General features: G+C 39.6%; 2 protein-coding genes across 9 annotated transcripts; both read left to right on the top strand.

The window, feature by feature from the left end:
* Nucleotides 1-2: 2 nt before the first annotated feature.
* On the top strand, nt 3-12,289 carry ncoa7b (nuclear receptor coactivator 7b). 4 transcript variants are annotated; one of them, XM_026318898.1, is made up of 17 exons: nt 3-50; nt 915-1,088; nt 3,935-4,092; nt 6,200-6,270; nt 6,389-6,496; nt 6,581-6,682; nt 7,144-7,269; nt 7,475-7,659; nt 8,114-8,235; nt 8,558-9,136; nt 9,480-9,651; nt 9,800-9,947; nt 10,098-10,223; nt 10,323-10,475; nt 11,127-11,222; nt 11,300-11,373; nt 11,499-12,289. In XM_026318898.1, the coding sequence occupies exons 2-17, from the start codon at nt 1,051-1,053 to the stop codon at nt 11,632-11,634; spliced, it is 2,394 nt and encodes a 797-aa protein (XP_026174683.1). In that variant the 5' UTR covers nt 3-50; nt 915-1,050; the 3' UTR covers nt 11,635-12,289. The 4 variants fall into 4 exon arrangements, with proteins under 4 accessions (XP_026174683.1, XP_026174679.1, XP_026174681.1 ...); XM_026318894.1 differs by having other exon boundaries at nt 8,081-8,235; XM_026318896.1 differs by lacking the exon at nt 3-50 and adding an exon at nt 55-139 and having other exon boundaries at nt 8,081-8,235.
* A 1,444-nt stretch (nt 12,290-13,733) lies between these two features.
* LOC113137624 (histidine triad nucleotide-binding protein 3-like) lies at nt 13,734-17,990 on the top strand. Of its 5 annotated transcripts, none has more exons than XM_026319418.1 (8): nt 13,735-13,859; nt 14,455-14,549; nt 14,656-14,725; nt 15,457-16,578; nt 16,687-16,771; nt 17,048-17,117; nt 17,334-17,460; nt 17,689-17,990. In XM_026319418.1, the coding sequence occupies exons 4-8, from the start codon at nt 16,492-16,494 to the stop codon at nt 17,734-17,736; spliced, it is 417 nt and encodes a 138-aa protein (XP_026175203.1). In that variant the 5' UTR covers nt 13,735-13,859; nt 14,455-14,549; nt 14,656-14,725; nt 15,457-16,491; the 3' UTR covers nt 17,737-17,990. The 5 variants fall into 5 exon arrangements, with proteins under 5 accessions (XP_026175200.1, XP_026175201.1, XP_026175203.1 ...); XM_026319417.1 differs by having other exon boundaries at nt 16,654-16,771; XM_026319415.1 differs by lacking the exons at nt 16,687-16,771; nt 17,048-17,117; nt 17,334-17,460; nt 17,689-17,990 and adding an exon at nt 15,008-15,134 and having other exon boundaries at nt 13,734-13,859; nt 14,432-14,549; nt 15,457-15,575.
* Nucleotides 17,991-18,561: the final 571 nt, after the last annotated feature.

The following is an 18,561-nucleotide window of genomic DNA, read 5'->3' as shown; positions in this document are numbered from 1 at the left end:
GGGAGGTTTCATTTTGATGTTAACGTTAGCCGCTTGAGGATGCACGGAAGGTATGTGGGTAATTTAGCTACCTATTTTATGCCAGAGTTAGCATTTAGACGCATCGTTGCGCTTCGGTGTTTGGCATCCACCTCGTTAGGTGAGATTAAATGCACAGGAATATCTTATTTTAAGAGACCATGCTAGTGACCGAACACAGTACAGTTTCTGTGTTACGGGTTTGCTATTGTCTGTAAACAAAGTGGCTAGTTAGCACCGTTAGCACCAGCTGTGAAGTCAGGTGGGACACAGGATCCTTTTCATCGTCTTTGTGTTTGCCTAGACTCGACGGTAATTAGCACAAGCGGATTTAACATTAGCCACAACTGAATTATCTGTATTTTGTTGTTGCTGCAGCGACTCGTAGCGAGTCAGAAAGCTAATCATTGTTCCGGTTCATAGAGAAATTCCCACTGAGCAAGCTTCATCAGCCTGAACGATGCTGTTATGTGCTGTGATTTGGCTTCAAATGTAACCTTTTCTTCCGCGGTAAGCAATTTAGGCTAATGTTACATAACAGGCTACACGTGGATGAGCTGCGGTTAGCTGATGTCTGATATACAGCTACTCTGCATGTTAATTGTTTGTTTTATTTGTTTTGTTTGTTTTTCTTAAGTCTGCGTGTTTACACCAACTGGCTAAAACACTGGATTGCAGTAGCAGCATTAACTGGTGGCAAAGTGATGCATTTTCCATCCTGTTGGTCAGCCAGCTGAGTGCCCTGACATGGTTATTATAGGATGCTTTCATCGTCCTCCACTTAAGACCGATGAGGCTTCACCGTCGGTTATTGGGCTTTTTGTAGTGTGGTGAGTGGTGCTGAGTGAGGAGGGCACCCAGTGAGCCTGCTAATCCCTCACTTCTTTCCTCTGCAGGGCCAGAAAGAAGAGCACAGTGTGAGAGGAGATCGTCTGCCTGCTTGGCCAACACTGACTGGGTGTGTTGGTGTGTGAAAGGGTGGATGTTTGTATGGATGCACTTGATTACATGCAGCTTTAGGACCCTGGCCTGATGGAAAAGAGAGACAGGAAGCCGGGATATTTTGCCAGGTAAGGGTGAGAAATAATTAAGAAAAAGATCTTTTTGTTTTTTTAGCTACACATTAGCCTTGCTATAGGTTTTTTAAAAATTAATACAAATGCAGCTAACCTTTGATCTAAATTATTGTTGCAGAGCTATGAATAATAACAGCTTGGGCTTTCCAAAGTGCATTAGAAGTGACACAGTGGCCCTCCATTGCACTGCTTGCTCATTTGCCCCATGCATTGTGCTCTCCAGGTGTATTAACTTATTTATTTACACCTGTTTGAATCCTGGATGCGCCCTCTTAAGTCAACTGTTTGTGTTTTTCATCCTCTTTCTCTTATAATCCAAGTAATGTGTCAAGATGTTTTGAACACTGTTGACCTACTGGGATGATGCTGACATTAAAATTGGATTTTGGCAGCACGGTGAAAGATGATCTCAGGAAATTTGTGTAATGAGGCTTGTCACAGCTACAGTGCATAAGGCTGACTATGAACTGGCAGGTTATGAACAAAGAGCAGCCCCTGCTTCCTGGCGTCCGCACAGATTAGGTGTGTCATAGAGCTGCGTGATTGCCTGCTGGCAGGTGTTCATTTCAGAGAGCTGAGTGAATAATGAAAGCGGATCAATGTGACTAAGCAGTGTACTACTGTGAAATGTGGCTTTAGTGTGGCTAAAAAGCATCAACCCACAGTATAAAGTTCTTGTTCTGCTTGGCTGGCCTCTTCCGCATACACAAGCATATGGGTGAATGCTTTCGCCCTAAAAATGGATACACAATTGCTAATGTGAAAACTAAAACCCAACAGAACAGTCACATGTACCCAAAACTGGATAAATAAGTTGATTAATGGATAAGCAGTAGTTGCACATTGATTTTGCTGCTAATAGCATCGATGTTGAATATGGACTTGATGGATGATATGATGTAATGCCATGTGGCCTAAAGGCCTTTATTCTTTCTTATTATGTCTCATGTTACTGCAGTTTGTCTTATTATACTGAAATATTACATTATAGAGAGAAAAGAGTTGGTCACAGAATTGTAGTTTAGGTGACCTCTAATTATTAGGTAAGCAGTACATTAGACAATAATAGGATGGATATGTTGGATTTGGGATGGTGGATCCCTGTAAAAACTGTAAACAGTCCGCAATACACCAGACTCATGCAGTAATGTTCTACTGTAAATATAGCACCGTTGGACATTTATGGGCAGAGAGTAAACATGTCAGGAAGGAAAATAAACCTTATCTCCCAGCGCAGCTACTGTTATAACATGTAGCTCTCTTGCTTCTTGAACCATATGCTGCTTTGCTCCCTAACAACTAGAGCAAAGGTCATTGTGAGGCACACACATGTAGTGCCAATAAAAAAATTTAAAAAAATTAATTATTAAAGTATTAATCCGCCAAAGAAAGATTCCTAACAAGTCTGCAGCAAGGTTACTGCATGTGCAGTAAATACAAAAGAAAAGTGAGTACATTGAAAGTTGGAAACTGTATGCACTGCTGTACACTTGTCTAGAGCAAACTGCACACACACTTTATGAAGATTGAGAGACTCATGGCAACGGTGAAGGAGCTACAGGCTGAGATATACAGTCCTTTCGCATAAAGGAACTGTTGCTTTGGTGATTTCACCAGTCGCAGCTTTGTGGCTTTTGAGAACTCCCACAACATTGTAGCTAGTGTTTGCAAGAAGATATGTGGGAGACTATAAATAAAACAGAAAAAGTTTCCATGGTCTAATGAGACCAAAATTGCACTATTTGGCCATCAAACTAGTAACAGTATTTTTGGTGTAACATAACACTGCACATCAGTGGAAATCCACAATTCCCACCGTGAGGGCTGGTGGTGGTAGCGGCATGCTTTGTGGATGCCATCGTGCCACAAGAAAGTAGGGAGGGATGTGTGGCTACATTACAGAAATATCCTGAAAGAAAAGCTTTTAGCATCTGCTAGAATACTGCTACTTAGGAGAAGATCTATTTTCAAGAAAACAACTTTGAACATAAGAAATGGGGAGAGTGATTGGGAGCTCTGAGAAATGCCCCAGAGTGAAACAGATGGTCTGTCTGCAGATTCCTGAGTTCACTACCAGATGTGTGCTCTATCGGTTGAAGTGGGACAGTGACCTGAGGCTGTGGAGGAGGGCTGAGCTCTGTCTGTCTGCAACCTTATCGACCCACTCTTGCCTCTCCATTAAGGCACTTCAACACTAATGTTACTTCTCTTTTCATTTTTCTTTTATTCTGCCTTTGCCCAGGGCTGTGCAGAACAACTCTATCCATATCACTCAAAGCATTTGCTAAATCAATTTGGTCTTATTTTCTTTTAACATACTAATATCCACACTTTCGGTTTCACTGGCTCTCATAGGGCATGCCTTATCTTTGTGCTTATTCTTTCAACGCTAGCCTGTGGTTCCGATGCACTGCACTGCAGTGTTCCCCATTAGTGAACCCCAACAGAGTCAGGAGATGCCATTACATCATTCACTTATACATAAATGATTAAACGGGGGAAAGGACAGCGAGAAAAAAAATAGAGATGACGCTGCAGAATAGAAAGAGGAAAAGGTTAAAGCTCAGTGTGATAACTTTGAGCACAGTAGTAGCACCTGGACACACAGTCTGTGGTCATAACTGTTGCACTTAAGTTATGACAATAAACAGTCATGTGCTCAGAGTTAAAAAACTTGTCATCAATATGTGTATGTGCACATGTGCATATTTGTGTTGACCTTGAAGGAGTTTTCATGGTGTTAAGTTTGAACAAAAGTGCCCAGATAACCACCCTCCACTTTCTTTATCCTACATGATGAGTAGATGTTAACAAAAACTTCTCCTCTGGCATCCCATCAGGCTGAAGAGGCGGAGACAGCTCAAGCAGAGCCAGTCGGACAAGAATGTGAATGAACAGAACCAGACAATCATCTCCTGTCCAGACAACCCAAATGACAACAATCCCAACAAGAAAACAGACCAACAACGAGTAACGGCAAAGTCCCCTGCAGGTTTGGGTAAGTCATGCATTTAAAAACTCACAGCAAAGATTTCCAATGTATCCAAAGAGTTTGCAGCTTGCACCACTGACATTTTGCTGTACCTGTGCTGCAGAGGGGCAACATGGCTCAACCCAATACTATTTTAGCTGGTAATTAGCATTTTGTCATCAGTGTTGCCTTAATGCGTAATATGCGTAGGATGTGTAGGATACACCAATGCACCTATGACACTGCTGTACTAATCACTGACTTCCATACATTCCAGTCATATTACAGCAAATGCAGTTCACCTTGGTGTGATGGCTTCATTCAAAGCAGAAATCTGATACTAGACTGGGCTAAATCAAATAGTCCCACCCACTCTTTACATTCCCATTTCCAGACCATAAGAAATATGAAATTTACAGTTGTGGCATTACTGTCAATATGGCTGCTGTGTTACTAGAAATGAGTATGTGCTGACTAATATGTGTTGGGAACCAGCCTCAACATTTTTAAACAGGAAATTGCATAACCTTTGCTCCTTACTGGTATACAATTGATGATGACACTAAATATAATAAAGTTTATCACTACTATGAGTTGGTGCTTATGTTAAGTCATGATAGAAATGATTGAAAGTCCTAGTTAAGATTCTTGCATCTTGGTAAAATATAGATATATAATTCTTAAAGCAGCAATATGCAAGTTCTCTAAATTAAGCTAGTATGAGACCTCAAAGCTTTGCACACTGCTCTCACTTCATTATCCATAATGCTTCACCTCTCTGTGAATGCAGGAGTTTACTAACCTGTAGTTTAGCCGTAGACATACAGTCCAGCAGCTAATACTAGCCTGAAGCCTTGGAAAAAGAGGAACTGTAAACCTGAACCATTCACGTATTGATTGACAGTTTCCACCCCTGACTTTGGCTTTGTCTGATTGGTCAGAAGGGACAATCGCTGCACTGCTGCCAGACTGTTCAGTGTCTCTGGGCCACATAAGCCTTTGACAACATCTCTCCACATGAAGATATGTTTTGAAGAATACTTCAACTAAAGAAATATTAGGAAAAAAATGTATGTATTGTAGCTTCCAAAGTAAAAAAAGGTTTTTCTTTTTTGTGGGTATTTTTGGGATATTTTTATATCAGTTAAATTATATCACTACACTGAGGAAAACCTGTGTGTACATTAAGAGGTTTTTACAAGAGGTTTGTTGTGATTGATAAATGTTGGCGTCACTATATTTTAATAATAATCACAACATGCTTCTGTGTGTTGTTGTTTCTTATAAATCATGACATGACAGTGATAATGGCCTCATGTCATGTGTGCAGTGGGTCAGCCCGCTGTGTAAACTGTGTTTTTAATAAGGCCGTGTCATTGTTACCTGAAGCTCATCATTCCAAATTAAACGTTCTGCATTAGAGTAGCCAGATAAAACCTAACTCCAGGTTAAACGTGCTTTGCCTTGTCTTTGACGCTCAGTACAGTAAAGAGCAGATACAGCTGGAGTCTGGCTGTCTGATGCTTAGTCATGCCCTGTTTCCATGGAGGAGGCAGCAGGGAGTGGTGTGCTAATAGCTGCTGTGTTCTTGGCAAGAAGAAAATGCTGACTGCGGATCGTCTCTAATACAAGGATCTGATTATAAGTGTGTGTATTTTCGATAACTGCTTCAGTGTGTGGTACAGAGTTTTAAAGCCTGTATAATTATATGGGACAAACAAGCACTGGTACTGAATCAAAATGTAGTTAACTAGAGAATATTTAGACGGTCCTTTCTGTTTTTGGGTATTTTTTTCCCGATTGGATGGTGTTTTTATTTTCAATGTTTATTTTGTTTTAGTGGCTTATTAGATATCTTAGCACAGAAAGTATGAGATGCACAGAATGAAGCGTTTATTCATCTCTTATGAGAATAGTTGTACGTTTTCCCCTGTGAGGTTATTGTCAGTGATTCCCCTAGGATTTTTATTATCACCAGACGTGATGTTGTGCACACTTGAGTGATATGCCGCACCCGTATTTACCGATAAACCACGTGAAATTGCAGCAACTGCAAAGGCGTATACAAGGAACATGGTGTCAGTTTTCTCTTGTCCCTAGTTTTGCAAAATCTCTCTCTCTCTGTTTTGCACAGATGATGGCTGTAAAAGCAACAATCAAGAAAAGAGGGACAAGAGGAGGCCACCAGGGACAGTGGAATTCATTGTGAGTAACACAATGATGACACCTTCAAATAAGGGAAAGGATGCAGAATATTTTAACCTGTGTGCATTTGAGCATCTTTAGAGACACGTTAAACAGTGCAGTCGATGTCTTGCTACAGGTTGGGCCTAATGATTCCCTCAACAGCATTGCACTTAAGTTCAACATCACCCCAAACAAGCTGGTTCAGCTGAACCGGCTCTTCTCCCGCAGCGTCTACCCTGGTCAGGTGAGAACACAGTGACAATGTGCTGCTCCAGTCCTTATGTTATTCCTCTGATTGGCTGACCTGTGCCTGTCCATCATCTTACAGAAGCTGTTTGTCCCTGATGTGAGCCAATCAGAAAAAGACTTAAAATCTCCAGGTTCCTCTGATCCGACCTTCACAAATGGTTTATCTGAGACAGCAGCACACGTAAGAGTTGTTGTATCCCTACATGGCACATACAGCAGTTTACAGTAGCTATAAAGGGAAAAGTTGTTGTGGTGGCCTACTGCTCAAGACACAGATCACAAATCACCCAGAAGTTATTTTTTATAAGTAAACTGTGGCTGATGCTACAAAATGTGTTCTTCTTATTCATACATGCACACATGCATTGATTCATGTTGGATTAGAAATGAAAAGCTTGGTTGAGTTAGCACTTTTTAATGTTTTGGACATCAACAGATAAGACTCAATATTTTGCCAGTATGCATTGGAAGGTCATTTTATTTACTGGTATTTGGCAGTCAAAAGACAAAGCTGTTGTTTTTAAGAGCAGGTAGCAAATGTCTTGGGGCTCTAAGGTCTCTGAACCCACTCCTGTAAGCAAGTTATACAAAAGACGAGTAGAAATTTCAAGTCCCTAAATCTTCCCTTTCAAATTCCTTCAGGATGGTGTTTCAGACTGCAGATCAGCAAAGCCCATTCAGCGTGAGCTCTCCCCAAACACAGAGGACGAGAGCCCGTCAACAGTTAAATTCATTAAGATGAGCTGCAAATATTTCACTGATGGCATGGTAAGACACCTTACAAACACCATTCAAACCAAAGCTTAAACACTTTTCCTTTGGATTCGTAAAATCGATCGGTAACAAATGTTTTTTTTTGTTCTTTTTTCTTTTTTGCCATTTACAAGTAGAAACAAACTTGTTGTTCTTGAACAGGAATCATTGGTATCGCTCCTCTCAGGACTGCTGCCTCTCCATTTATTTCCTCTTGCAGGGAGTGGTGGGGGGCGTGTTGATTGTGACCCCCAACAACATCATGTTTGACCCCCATAAGTCCGACCCGCTGGTGATCGAGAATGGCTGTGAGGAGTATGGCCTCATCTGCCCCATGGAGGAGGTGGTGTCCGTGGCGCTGTATGATGATGTGTCACGCATGAAGCTCAAAGACGCCCTTCCGTCGTAAGAGTTCCCAACATTTCACTTTCCTCATTTCTCTCCTGTGTAACCGTTTTTCCAGTCCTCAGCTCTTGTTTCTCCTTTTATGTTCCTCCTTCCAGTTCCTATTTTTCTTTCTCTTGTCAAAAGTTGAACATTTGTACCAAGTCCATTTGATCTTTTGAATTTTCTACATTTGCCTTTATACCAGTTCCCTTACTTTTTCCTTTTATGAAAAAGTTTTAGTAGTTTTTTGTTAAGCTTTTTTATTTTTGATTCATTTGCAGTTTTACGTTACGTTATTTATTATAATTTTTTTTTAAGTTTTGTATCATTCTGGTCATTTTTAATTTCTGTTGGACCTTTTCTTTTTTGTTTTTTCCAACCCCTGTCATTTTCATCCTCTTTTGTGGTGTGGTATGTGCGGTGCCCTGTGACGCCCCAGAGACCTACCCCAGGATCTGTGTCCTGTGTACAGGCCTGGCGAGTGGGAGCAGCTGCCGTCAGAGCAGGACCTGAACCCCTTTAGTCGCTATGAAGCTCTGGATCCAAAGAGACCAATTGTTTTGGACGACTTTGTATCCACCCTCTCTGAAACTGGTAACACTGACATTTGTGCTCAACTTCCCCACTAGTCCGACCCCTGTGGTGGTTATTCTGGCTCATGTCTTGTAATTGAAATATTTGAATTTGTGTTACCAGCTGAAACAACAGCTTCTGGATGATATTTATGGTTTTGTGTGTTGTTAATCAGAACAAACCAACTAATCGGAACCCAGACCCCAGGAAACCGTTATGTGCATGTTTAATTGTTTTCTGATGTGTTTTGGATTACTGCAACAATAATAACTGGAACATAAAGCGATGAGCTTAAACCATGCTTCTTTTTTTTTTTTTTTTTTTTTAATTGTTTTGATTCCAGTGACTACACAGGGCGAGCAGACGGAGAAGTCCCCATCAGACGAAGGATTCACAGAGTTGGAGCCTACTTTCAATGGGAGCACCGATAAAGTGGAGGAAACACCCGGCACTGACAGCACGGATAAACAGGGACTCCTAGGACTAAGCTGTTCAGCCCTGGGAGACTCGCAAGACAAGTCAGGGCTGTGTCAAACTAAAGGGAAACTGGACGATGAAGAAGATGAAGGTGTAGCTCAGAACAGCTCCATCGAGGATGGCGAGTCGATACAGTCCTCGTCAGAGACTGAAAAACAGAGTGAACCGCATGATACACCTGCAAACCGAGAGGTAACTGAAACCAAAGACTCCAAACCTAAAGGGACCGAAGAGCTGCGTAATGGTGCAGATGATAAGATGATCAACACACTAGTGGACCAAAACATGAAGTTGAACCTGAAGGAGGCTTCAGGGGTTTGTGGGAAATCTAGTCCTATTGAACACAGCCCAGAGGTTGAACTCAGCGAGGAGGAGATACGGAAGAAAAACTATGAAGCAGAAGTCAAGTCATGGCTGCTGGAGAGGATGCAGGCTCCAATAGAAGGTAGGAACTATAAAACTATACATTAAATCCATGACAAGATTAACACATTTATATTTTTTTGTGGTATATTAAAAAAATTTGAGTGTTTCTTGTTTATTTATGTATTTTCTTTCTTGTCATTAAGTATCTTATGTTCTTTCATGTTCTAATGCTTATGTCACAATGTTGCTTTTTTTTTTTTGTGTAGAATTTGAAATTTCATACTTTGGTGCCTCCTAGTGGCAGAATCACAAAACTGGCCTCAGCAGGAAAGAAATATGGATAAGTGCTCCCTAGGGTAAATCAAGTGTAGCATTAAACTAACCAAATTTTCTTCTCCATCTTCATTTCCTGTTCTGTGTAGACATGCTTCTGTCATCAGAGGAGAAGAGTAAAAAACCACCCATGTTCCTGTGCTTCAAAGTGGGGAAGCCGATGAGGAAGTCCTTTGCCACTGGGTTGACCTCTAGTCCTGCCCATTTGTTTGGGGGCTGTGGAAAGCAGCTAGAGTACTGGTTCGCTGTGCCACAGGAAAGGTGAGACAATGACTACCTCATAAATAAATTTAATTCAAGCATTTAAAACAAACAGTCCCCACTCTAAGCTGTTAATGAACATGGTGGTCAAATCTGTGAGCCTGCAATACGGTTTTATCCCCCTCTAAATACTATGTGTTTTTTCCAGGGTGGACCATCTGTATGCATTTTTTGTCCAGTGGTCTCCTGATGTGTATGGGAAAGAGGCTCGAGAGCAAGGCTTTGTTGTGGTGGAGAAAGATGAGCTGGACATGATCGATAACTTTTTCAGTGATCCTGCGTCTTGCAGCTGGGAGGTGAGCTCAGTGGAAATGGCCAGTTTGTCTGAAAGTGCCGCTCATCTGAGTACAGCCAAGCAAATTAGCTTTGTTTCTGACTGGTGCCTGGTTTGTATAGACTGTGTGGTCTTTGTGTGATTGATTTTCTCTTTTGAATTGACTTCCCAGATCATCACCATTAATGAGGCTAAGCGTAGGCAGAGTTTTGGCAGCTATGATGGAGACCTGTCTGTGGATACGCTGCCCATACTGAGTGATGACAGTAATGTTCTGCAGGACACACACATTGAGAAGGTAATTATCAAACGTGCTTTATGTTTTTCAGTATCTCACCTTTCACATTGAGGATGGTGTGTTGTTTCATAATCTCATGACCTGTTTGTTTTTCTCCAGCTTGCCTGCCGCCTGCCAGCCCGTGTGCAGGGCTACCCATGGAGACTGGCGTACAGCACTGTGAAACATGGGACCAGTCTAAAGACTTTGTACAGAAACCTGACAGATATCGACAGTCCTGTGCTCCTGGTCGTCAAAGACATGGACAACCAGGTAGACGTACTGTGTAAATGACTGGGGCCCACACAGGCTGATAATAACTAATGGGCACTGATCATCAGTAGATGGCATTTAATGGCTCAGTGCATAGGGACAGATTCTTCCACTTTTAATTCCTAATGTCACATTGAAAGACGTAACACTGAAAAGTCTTTTGTTAAAAATCTGAAAGGTTTCACACACACTTGCCCAGAATGACCCTATGAAACAGGAAACGAGAAACAGAACTGGAAACCAGAATGAATTTTTACAGAGCACAATTAAGGGTAATAGTAAGGCGTAATGAGAGAACCTGTCTTCAAATCATAGTGAAATTTAAGTAGTATATTACAGGGGGAATTCATTTTAATTTTATCTCCTTTTCAAAATAAGGTAATGTGTTATATATGCCTCTCTTGTGCAAATGGTTTACAGGTTTGGATTATTAGCTTATTCTGTTATTCTCCTGACTCTGGATACACATTGTGATGGTATCAGAAATACACTGTAGTAACAGCTCGAGCTGTCAGGATTATGTAAGCTCCACAAATAATAAAAAATAGGCTTTTACTGACTAGCCAACTAGTTTTTTTTGTTTTTGTTTTGTTTTTTTTTTGTTGTTTTTTTTCCCCCCCATTCTAAAATGAATCCTGACCTTTTCTACAGATATTTGGGGCATTCTCGACTCATCCGTTCAGAATGAGCGACCACTTCTATGGCACAGGGGAGACATTCCTCTATAGCTTCTGCCCTGAAATCAAGGTTTGTCTAGTTAGCTGAGTTTCAGTCCCAAATACAGTGATTTCTATAAATTGTTAATGGCTGCTGTTTGTTCTCAGGTGTACCGCTGGACGGGGGAGAATTCCTACTTTGTTAAAGGCAGTACTGATTGTCTGCAAATGGGAGGAGGAGGGTTAGTAGATCTCCCAGATCAGTTAGAAATCACTCACTTATTTAGTGCTAGGGATTATTTGAAGTTAATTTAATAATCGACACTCTTGGATACCTTTCCTTATCAGTTCCTTCTTTCCTCTGCAGTGGTCAGCTGGGTCTGTGGCTGGATGCTGAGCTGTACCGAGGCACCACCACCAAATGTGCCACCTTCAACAACCAGCCACTCTCTGCCCAGCAGGACTTCAACATACACAGTCTGGAGGTCTGGACCTTTGAGTAGCCCCTTCAGCTCCAGTTACTGTACATCTGCATTTACTCTCCTCTCACGCCACCCCCCCCTAAGTGTAATATGCACCACTTGGAAGCAAACCTAGCTGCCCCACACTGACACTTAAACGTTCTGTGAGAGAAGACACAAAACAGCCTGTGAATTTTTTATGTTGTCTGAAAACAGAATGGAAATGTCAGTCTTCTGACACCTGTTTTGACATGGGTGTGACCTGCAGGTAGCGTGACCAGTTTATGCCTGGTTCACCCTTCCATTAAGGGTGGAGGTGTGAGAAAATGTTTGTGCTCTCAGTTCAATGGCTGCCTTAGACATGCAACAATGGCTTTTCCAGCATGCAGACTGCCTAACCACCATAAGCTTATGGGAAGAGAGGGAAGAAAAAAGCTGCTGGTGTTACTGTTGAGAAATAACCCAAAAAGATATAATGCATTTTCACCTAAGTTTGTAGACTTTTTGTGCATAAATAAATGTTTTTTTGTTTTACAACACAATGTTGAAACTTGAAGGAAAATAGAAATTGCCAGGGAGGATTTGTGATCCTGCACCATTAAATTAACTTTGAATACAGGAAATAAAGTAACTGTTTACAGTGTTACTGTTAGAATGCCTCTGACAGCTGTCTAGACCCTTTTGAGTTTGAAATGAACCAAATGAAAAAGTGTGAGTACATTTTCATGTAATGATTTCATTCCCATAAAATCCAAAACAAATGGCAAAGCCAGAAAACTGTTGCAGTGACCAAATATGTTATGTTTCATGTTTGTTTTGTTTTTTGTTTTTTTAAGAAAATAATTCACTTTTTATTTTTACTTTTTTTTTTTTTTTTTTTACATTTCTTTTTCTCAATGGTTGTACTTGTATAGAAATGTGGTAAATATTTCTATAAAAGTTAACATGATGTCACTTGCACTATGGAGTTAATCGACAGGACTGCCATGCTGTGTAGTGGCCCTGTGTAATTAAGCATTTCTTCAGTGTAAGATTGTTGCTGAATGTTGTTGAATCACCACTACAGAAGGGAAGCTGCCTGTCCAGCCGCAGGTCAGCCTTTTTGTAAAAATGGGTGGAAAAGAGATCACTTGTTTTTGCACTTTGATATGCCACTAAGTAAAAATTTCAAATCTAATATGGAAAAGAAACGAAGTCTGACACAGACTTGTAGTGCATGAATATGCGATACTGCAAAAATCTGACACGGCTGTTATGATACCTGCCATTCTATTCACTAATTATCGCTTCATGTGAAAATGAGCTTTGACGTCTTCAGCTGTTCAGTGTTGTAACTGTGAATGTTCCCTAAGTATTATTTCTTGTGAGTTTAAAACTGCTGTGTTCTGTAGTATCAGTAAGGATCTATTTATTGTGTTATTGCAACCACATTTAAACTGAAATAAATGTTGAAATATACATATGATACATGGGTTCTGTTGTTAATGTACAACTTTCATTTCCCGTTTTACTTTCTTTCCTTTTAAGTGAGATTCATTCACCATTTAACCAAAGAGGAAGAAATCCTGGTCCCTACACCGGTTTGAGAAATCCAAATCAAATCAAGACATATTATATAAAATACAAGCTGTTTTATGGAAAATGGAAAAGAAAGGAATCAAGGTTGAATTTCTATGGATCCTGTCACATGTAGGCATTGGTGGCAATGAGGAAGCTGATGCAGCTGCTAAACCTTAAAGTAACCATTATGCACTACTAGAAGTATAGATTAAGATTAAAGTATTAGTTTAAACAATTTATTATGTGGAGTGGACAAACATCCCACAGGACTCTGAAAACTGTGGTCAAGATGAAACTAGAATATATTCTATTAAGATGTGAAGCTTATAAGGAACAAAGATAAAAAATGTTGCATCTATAACTAAGTTTAAAATGAATAGCTCATCTATAGATATTAAGAAACTATGATTATGAAGAAGTTAAGAAAAATGTTATTAGATTTGTTAAAGAAATAGAAATGAGGGATAAGATTTAAAACAGAACTCAATGAATGTACATATTCCAGTTCAGTGGGTGGCAGTAACGCCCTCTAGCTGGTCTGCAAACCGCCATTAAACAGCACAGGAAGAAGTACACCGGCATCAAAGAGGAAACAAGTAGAAAATATGGCGACAAACAAGGCACACCTAGGTGATGACATTGTTGAAGATTGTATTTTCTGTTTGATAGCCAAGGATCAGGACGAAGAAGCGGATGTTCTTAAAAAGGTAAAATTCTGGTGCACAAAAATGGTCTATTTGTAGAGACCTGGGGTAGATTTTAGTGAGTGTTCATGAGATTTCTGTTGCAGAAAGACATCACTTGAACTATGTGTCAAGTTACTGTGGTAAATCATTGTGTGAAACTAATCTGCTCGTTGACAGATTGTTTTTAATGTCTTTTACTAACCTTTGTTCATCAATGATCAGTGAGACATCAAAGTAAACGTGATCTCTGTGTCATTAAAATATTAACATCCTCTTGACTCCGGTCTTTACCTGTCAGGTTGTCAAACTGGTTTACCTGCGCTGAAACGTCACTTTCATAGCCACTGTAAATTAAAAAACACATATCTGATGATGTATGAATACTGATTGAGTGAGGATGATTGTGCTGCTTTCTTCTTTCAGGCAAATGTGTTTCAATTTATGTGTTGAAATAAAACCACTAAAGCTGACAAGGTGCTGCCTAACTCTAACGTCAGTGTTACGGGATCAGTACATGAGTTACAACAATGCTGCACCCACTGGCCTAGGTGTGTGTGTTTTGAATTTGTCTTCTGATGTTTTCCTCCCATCAGAATAATGAGCTGGTGTGTTTCAGAGACATTGATCCTGCTGCTCCTCACCACTACCTGGTTGTACCCAGAGAGCACATACAGAGCTGCCTCTCACTGCACAAGGGACACATCGACCTTGGTCAGTTATAGTGAGGCTACCTCATGCTGCCTATATGCCCATATGTGCGTAGATTTTATTTTCTAGTGTGGCCTTTACTGAGAAATAAATGTAATGTGTCTAACAGTGAAAAGGATGGCTGAAATGGGGAAGGCTGTACTACGTGACCAAGGGATCACTGACATGAAGGACATAAGGTAGGTGGAGGCAGGGCTATTTCATAAAATGTTAAACGTTTGATTAAAATAAAGGACGAGGTGTCATTTTTGAAAATATGATGCATCTTTAAGCTAAAAAAATCATGTAAACTGATTTTGTTGTCTTAAATTGGTGTGAGAAGTGGGAGTACACACCATCTTTGTCCAAAAAGTTGTGTTTAGTTGCTGTAGTGTTTAATTCCTCTGCTGGAATTTCTAAAGCTGCACGTTGACCTAATTGTCAGAGTGCTGATTACAGCACTGATGTGTTTTTCTCCACAGGCTGGGGTTCCACCAACCTCCCTACATTTCAGTAAATCACCTCCACCTCCATGTGCTCGCACCTTCTAGCCGAATCTCAGAATACATGAAGTATAAGTTCATGCCAGAGACTAAGAGTTTTGTTACTGTGAGTGAGGAGGGTGAGAATTTCCCTCTACTAGTCTGCTTACTCCTGGTTTCACTGATTTTTCTCTCAGTTTTCTTATGAATAGAACATAAAAGCCATTGGTATATGGGCTAGGCAGAGGCTGAGTTTTTTTATGTAGAAATTTACTCTTTCTGTATTAGTTCTTTTGTTTTCATGTTTCTGTGACTAAAACCGTGTGACAAATGTCTGAACATGGGATGTAAATAGATCCAGCAACAGATACAATGACATCAATTCTCCTTTGAGCTTGTCGATCCCTGCTCTTTCTATCCTGTATTTAAAATAATGTATTTCTCTGCAGGAAAAAGGTCTACGAGAGCGCCTGAAGGATAATGATTCGCCAGACCAGAACTGTTTTGGAAGCTGTATGTGGCAGCAGTAGATGTGAGCCAGCAGCTCCCAAACTGGACTTTTTGGATTGCTGGGCAAAAAACACCTCAAAGGAGTCTCAAAGGGGAATCTACCCCAGGGGAAGGGTGCCTTTAAAAGAACACTTGGACATTACTGTATTAACATAAGCTCATAAGCCGGTTGGAAAACAAGGAATTACAAAACATTATCTGCAAGTGGAGTCGATAAATGAGACAGTTAAGCAGATAGAGTCATTCATTTTGAAAGGAAATTTATATTTATTAGATATCACTGTAGAAAAGTAACAACAGAGCTAAATACTGTATGTATAGTTATATTTAAATATATATTAATTTATATATTTAAACAGTATCAATGTATTTATTTGTAAACTATGCACTTACAAACATTTTTGTCTACAGTATGTTCTAGACATTGGTCTGTATGAGTGTATGAAATGATTAGTATAAGAGGACAACAGATTGATTCCCTTGACATAAATGCCATATGATGTTGTTGAGATATACTGCATTTTTAAAAGTAGTACTGCATTGGTAGGGGCTATACTGTAGTACCAACGAAATGTAATTACCATAACCATATTATCATAAAGGAACAGCCATATAGTGAAAGTATGGGCTTCAGGCCATCTGAAATGCTGTAGCCCACTTTGCCTAGTTGCAAATGCAATAGCACTAAGACTAAAATCAGATAATATAACTTGACACTGGGTAATTGTGTCATAAGTGAAAGTTTAAAGGAATAATTCAACATTCTGTCATGAACCTTTTAAAATGTGTGCATGTACATATCCTGTTAGTGCTTTAAATTAGAAATTTACGTGGTTCCCATGAACGCAGCAGTGGCCGGCTCATTTTGCTCTGACTCCGCCTGTTGTCTGCCTCGGTGATGTCATGTCCAGTCACAACTTCACAGTGTTTAGCCTGCAGTGTAAACTATCAAAGGCACAACTTTAAGATCACTAATGGGGACTCAGGAGGCTTCAAGCACCGAAGAGTGTCCTTTCTGCCACATAGCGAACAACAGGACTGACAGGGAAATCCTGCTGAGCGTAAGTACAGACTCCTGTCTATTCATTGAAGAGGTTCATCTGTAAGTTGTTGATTGTTCCTGTGTCTCAGTACAGGATGACGTGCTTGTTTGTTTTCGTGACGTGAAGCCGGGTGCCACCCATCACTACCTCGTTGTTCCCAGGACTCACATTAACAACTGTAAATCTCTCCAAAGGGATGACATCCCTTTAGGTGATCCAGTCCTGAACTTAAACAGTGAATTCACTTTCTTTATTGTCATTTGAAACTTGTCTGGACGATTAAATTAACTCCTACATTTTTTATGTTCACACTACGAATTGTTTTGTTGACCACAAGATTCTGAGTAACTTTTTTTTTGTTTGTGTGTGCTTCATACTTGTCAGTAATTACAGTATTGTTGGTGTGATAATAGCACCACAGTGCCATTCATTGTTTCTGAAGAGGTTGGGTCTGACTGCCATGTTGATGTGACTTGTTTTTTGACAGTGGAGCGGATGGAAAAAATGGGGAGGAGTGTACTGGAGAAGAACAAAGTCAGTGTTATTAATGACGTTAGGTAAAGCTCTCGTGAGATATGATCACCACACTTGAGACTCATGCAATTTTAAGCAAATTACAGAGGATCACCTTTAAAAGAATGGATATTTTTTTTGTTATTTTGCTTTTCATAATGTATTATCAGACCTTTGATTATTTATTGTAATGCAGGTAATAGGTTTTCCTTGCCTGTGAATTGACCCTGTAATCTCAAACTAATGTTGAATTTCGGCAGGATGGGTTTCCATGTGCCTCCTTTCTCTTCTGTTCCCCACCTCCACCTCCATGTTCTGGCTCCAGCCAGTGCTATGACCATCAAGTCACAGCTTCGCTATGGGTCACAGTCTTACTGGTTCATCACAGTGAGTCATATAATGTTTTCACATTTTGTTGTGGTTAATCAAAATTAAAATATATAGTGAGTCAACCACTGAAAATTTGAATTATATTTAGAAATGATCTCTTTGTTATGAGTTTGCTTGTAAGTTTGTTGTTTAGCTACAAATGATTTTTAAACACATTTATTCACTATTACACTGAAATAGAATATTGTCATTACTGCTTCAGTTCCTTATTCTGCTCTGTTGCAGGTAGACAATGTGCTTTCTCAGCTCAAGACACGTGGCAAGGTCAAATGAAAAACAACAATCTTATTTATTGTTGACATTTTTTTATTATTACACATCACTCATTGCAATGTAATACATTTTTTTATTTGTGGAAAAAACTTTTTTTTGGAGGTGGAAGCTTTAAAAGCCTTTCTGAGAATCATTTTTTAAATATTTGATGCAGTTTTACAACTGAATATAAGAAGCCATTTAATTGTAATTTTCAAGACATTTATTGTACTGTAAGTCCATATTTATTAGGGAGAACTTGCATACTTTGCTCATTCAAACACAAAATTAAAAAAAACTGTTTACATGCAGAAATGACTTCAGATGTTCATATGCTTACTAGTTTATTGTCATGTATAAACCAGCTCCTTGTTCATTTAACACCTCTGTGCCAGATATATGATGATTTTAATTGTCATAGACCTCCTCCGCCTTCATACACGGGTATGCATTAGGAGGCACAGCATTGATGTTTTATAATTAGCTAATTAGTTCAGTCTAGTGGTTCCCAACTTAAGGGCCTGCCCCAAATGAATCTAAGAAATGACAAAGAGAATATGAGAAATGGGTTCAATACTTTATATATAAAATTCTGTTAAAGCAGCTATTTTACATTTAAATAGGAACAACAATAAACCAAGAGCAAAACATCATAGTTATTATTAATAATTACCAATTGTACCAATTGTAAATATTTTAGAGGTGTTAGTGTCTTGGAATAAAAATGTTTAATGTATTTTTAATGTAATCAAGTATCTTATAGTATAAATACACTTCTTCTGACAGGATTGAAACAAACCAAACTGGTGAAAAGTAATCGGATGTAAATTCATAGTTATTATTTTT

Source organism: Mastacembelus armatus, chromosome 24 (genome assembly GCF_900324485.2).
Source record: "Mastacembelus armatus chromosome 24, fMasArm1.2, whole genome shotgun sequence".
Classification (NCBI taxonomy): Eukaryota; Metazoa; Chordata; class Actinopteri; order Synbranchiformes; family Mastacembelidae; genus Mastacembelus; species Mastacembelus armatus.
This window is presented reverse-complemented; position numbering and strand designations above follow the sequence as displayed.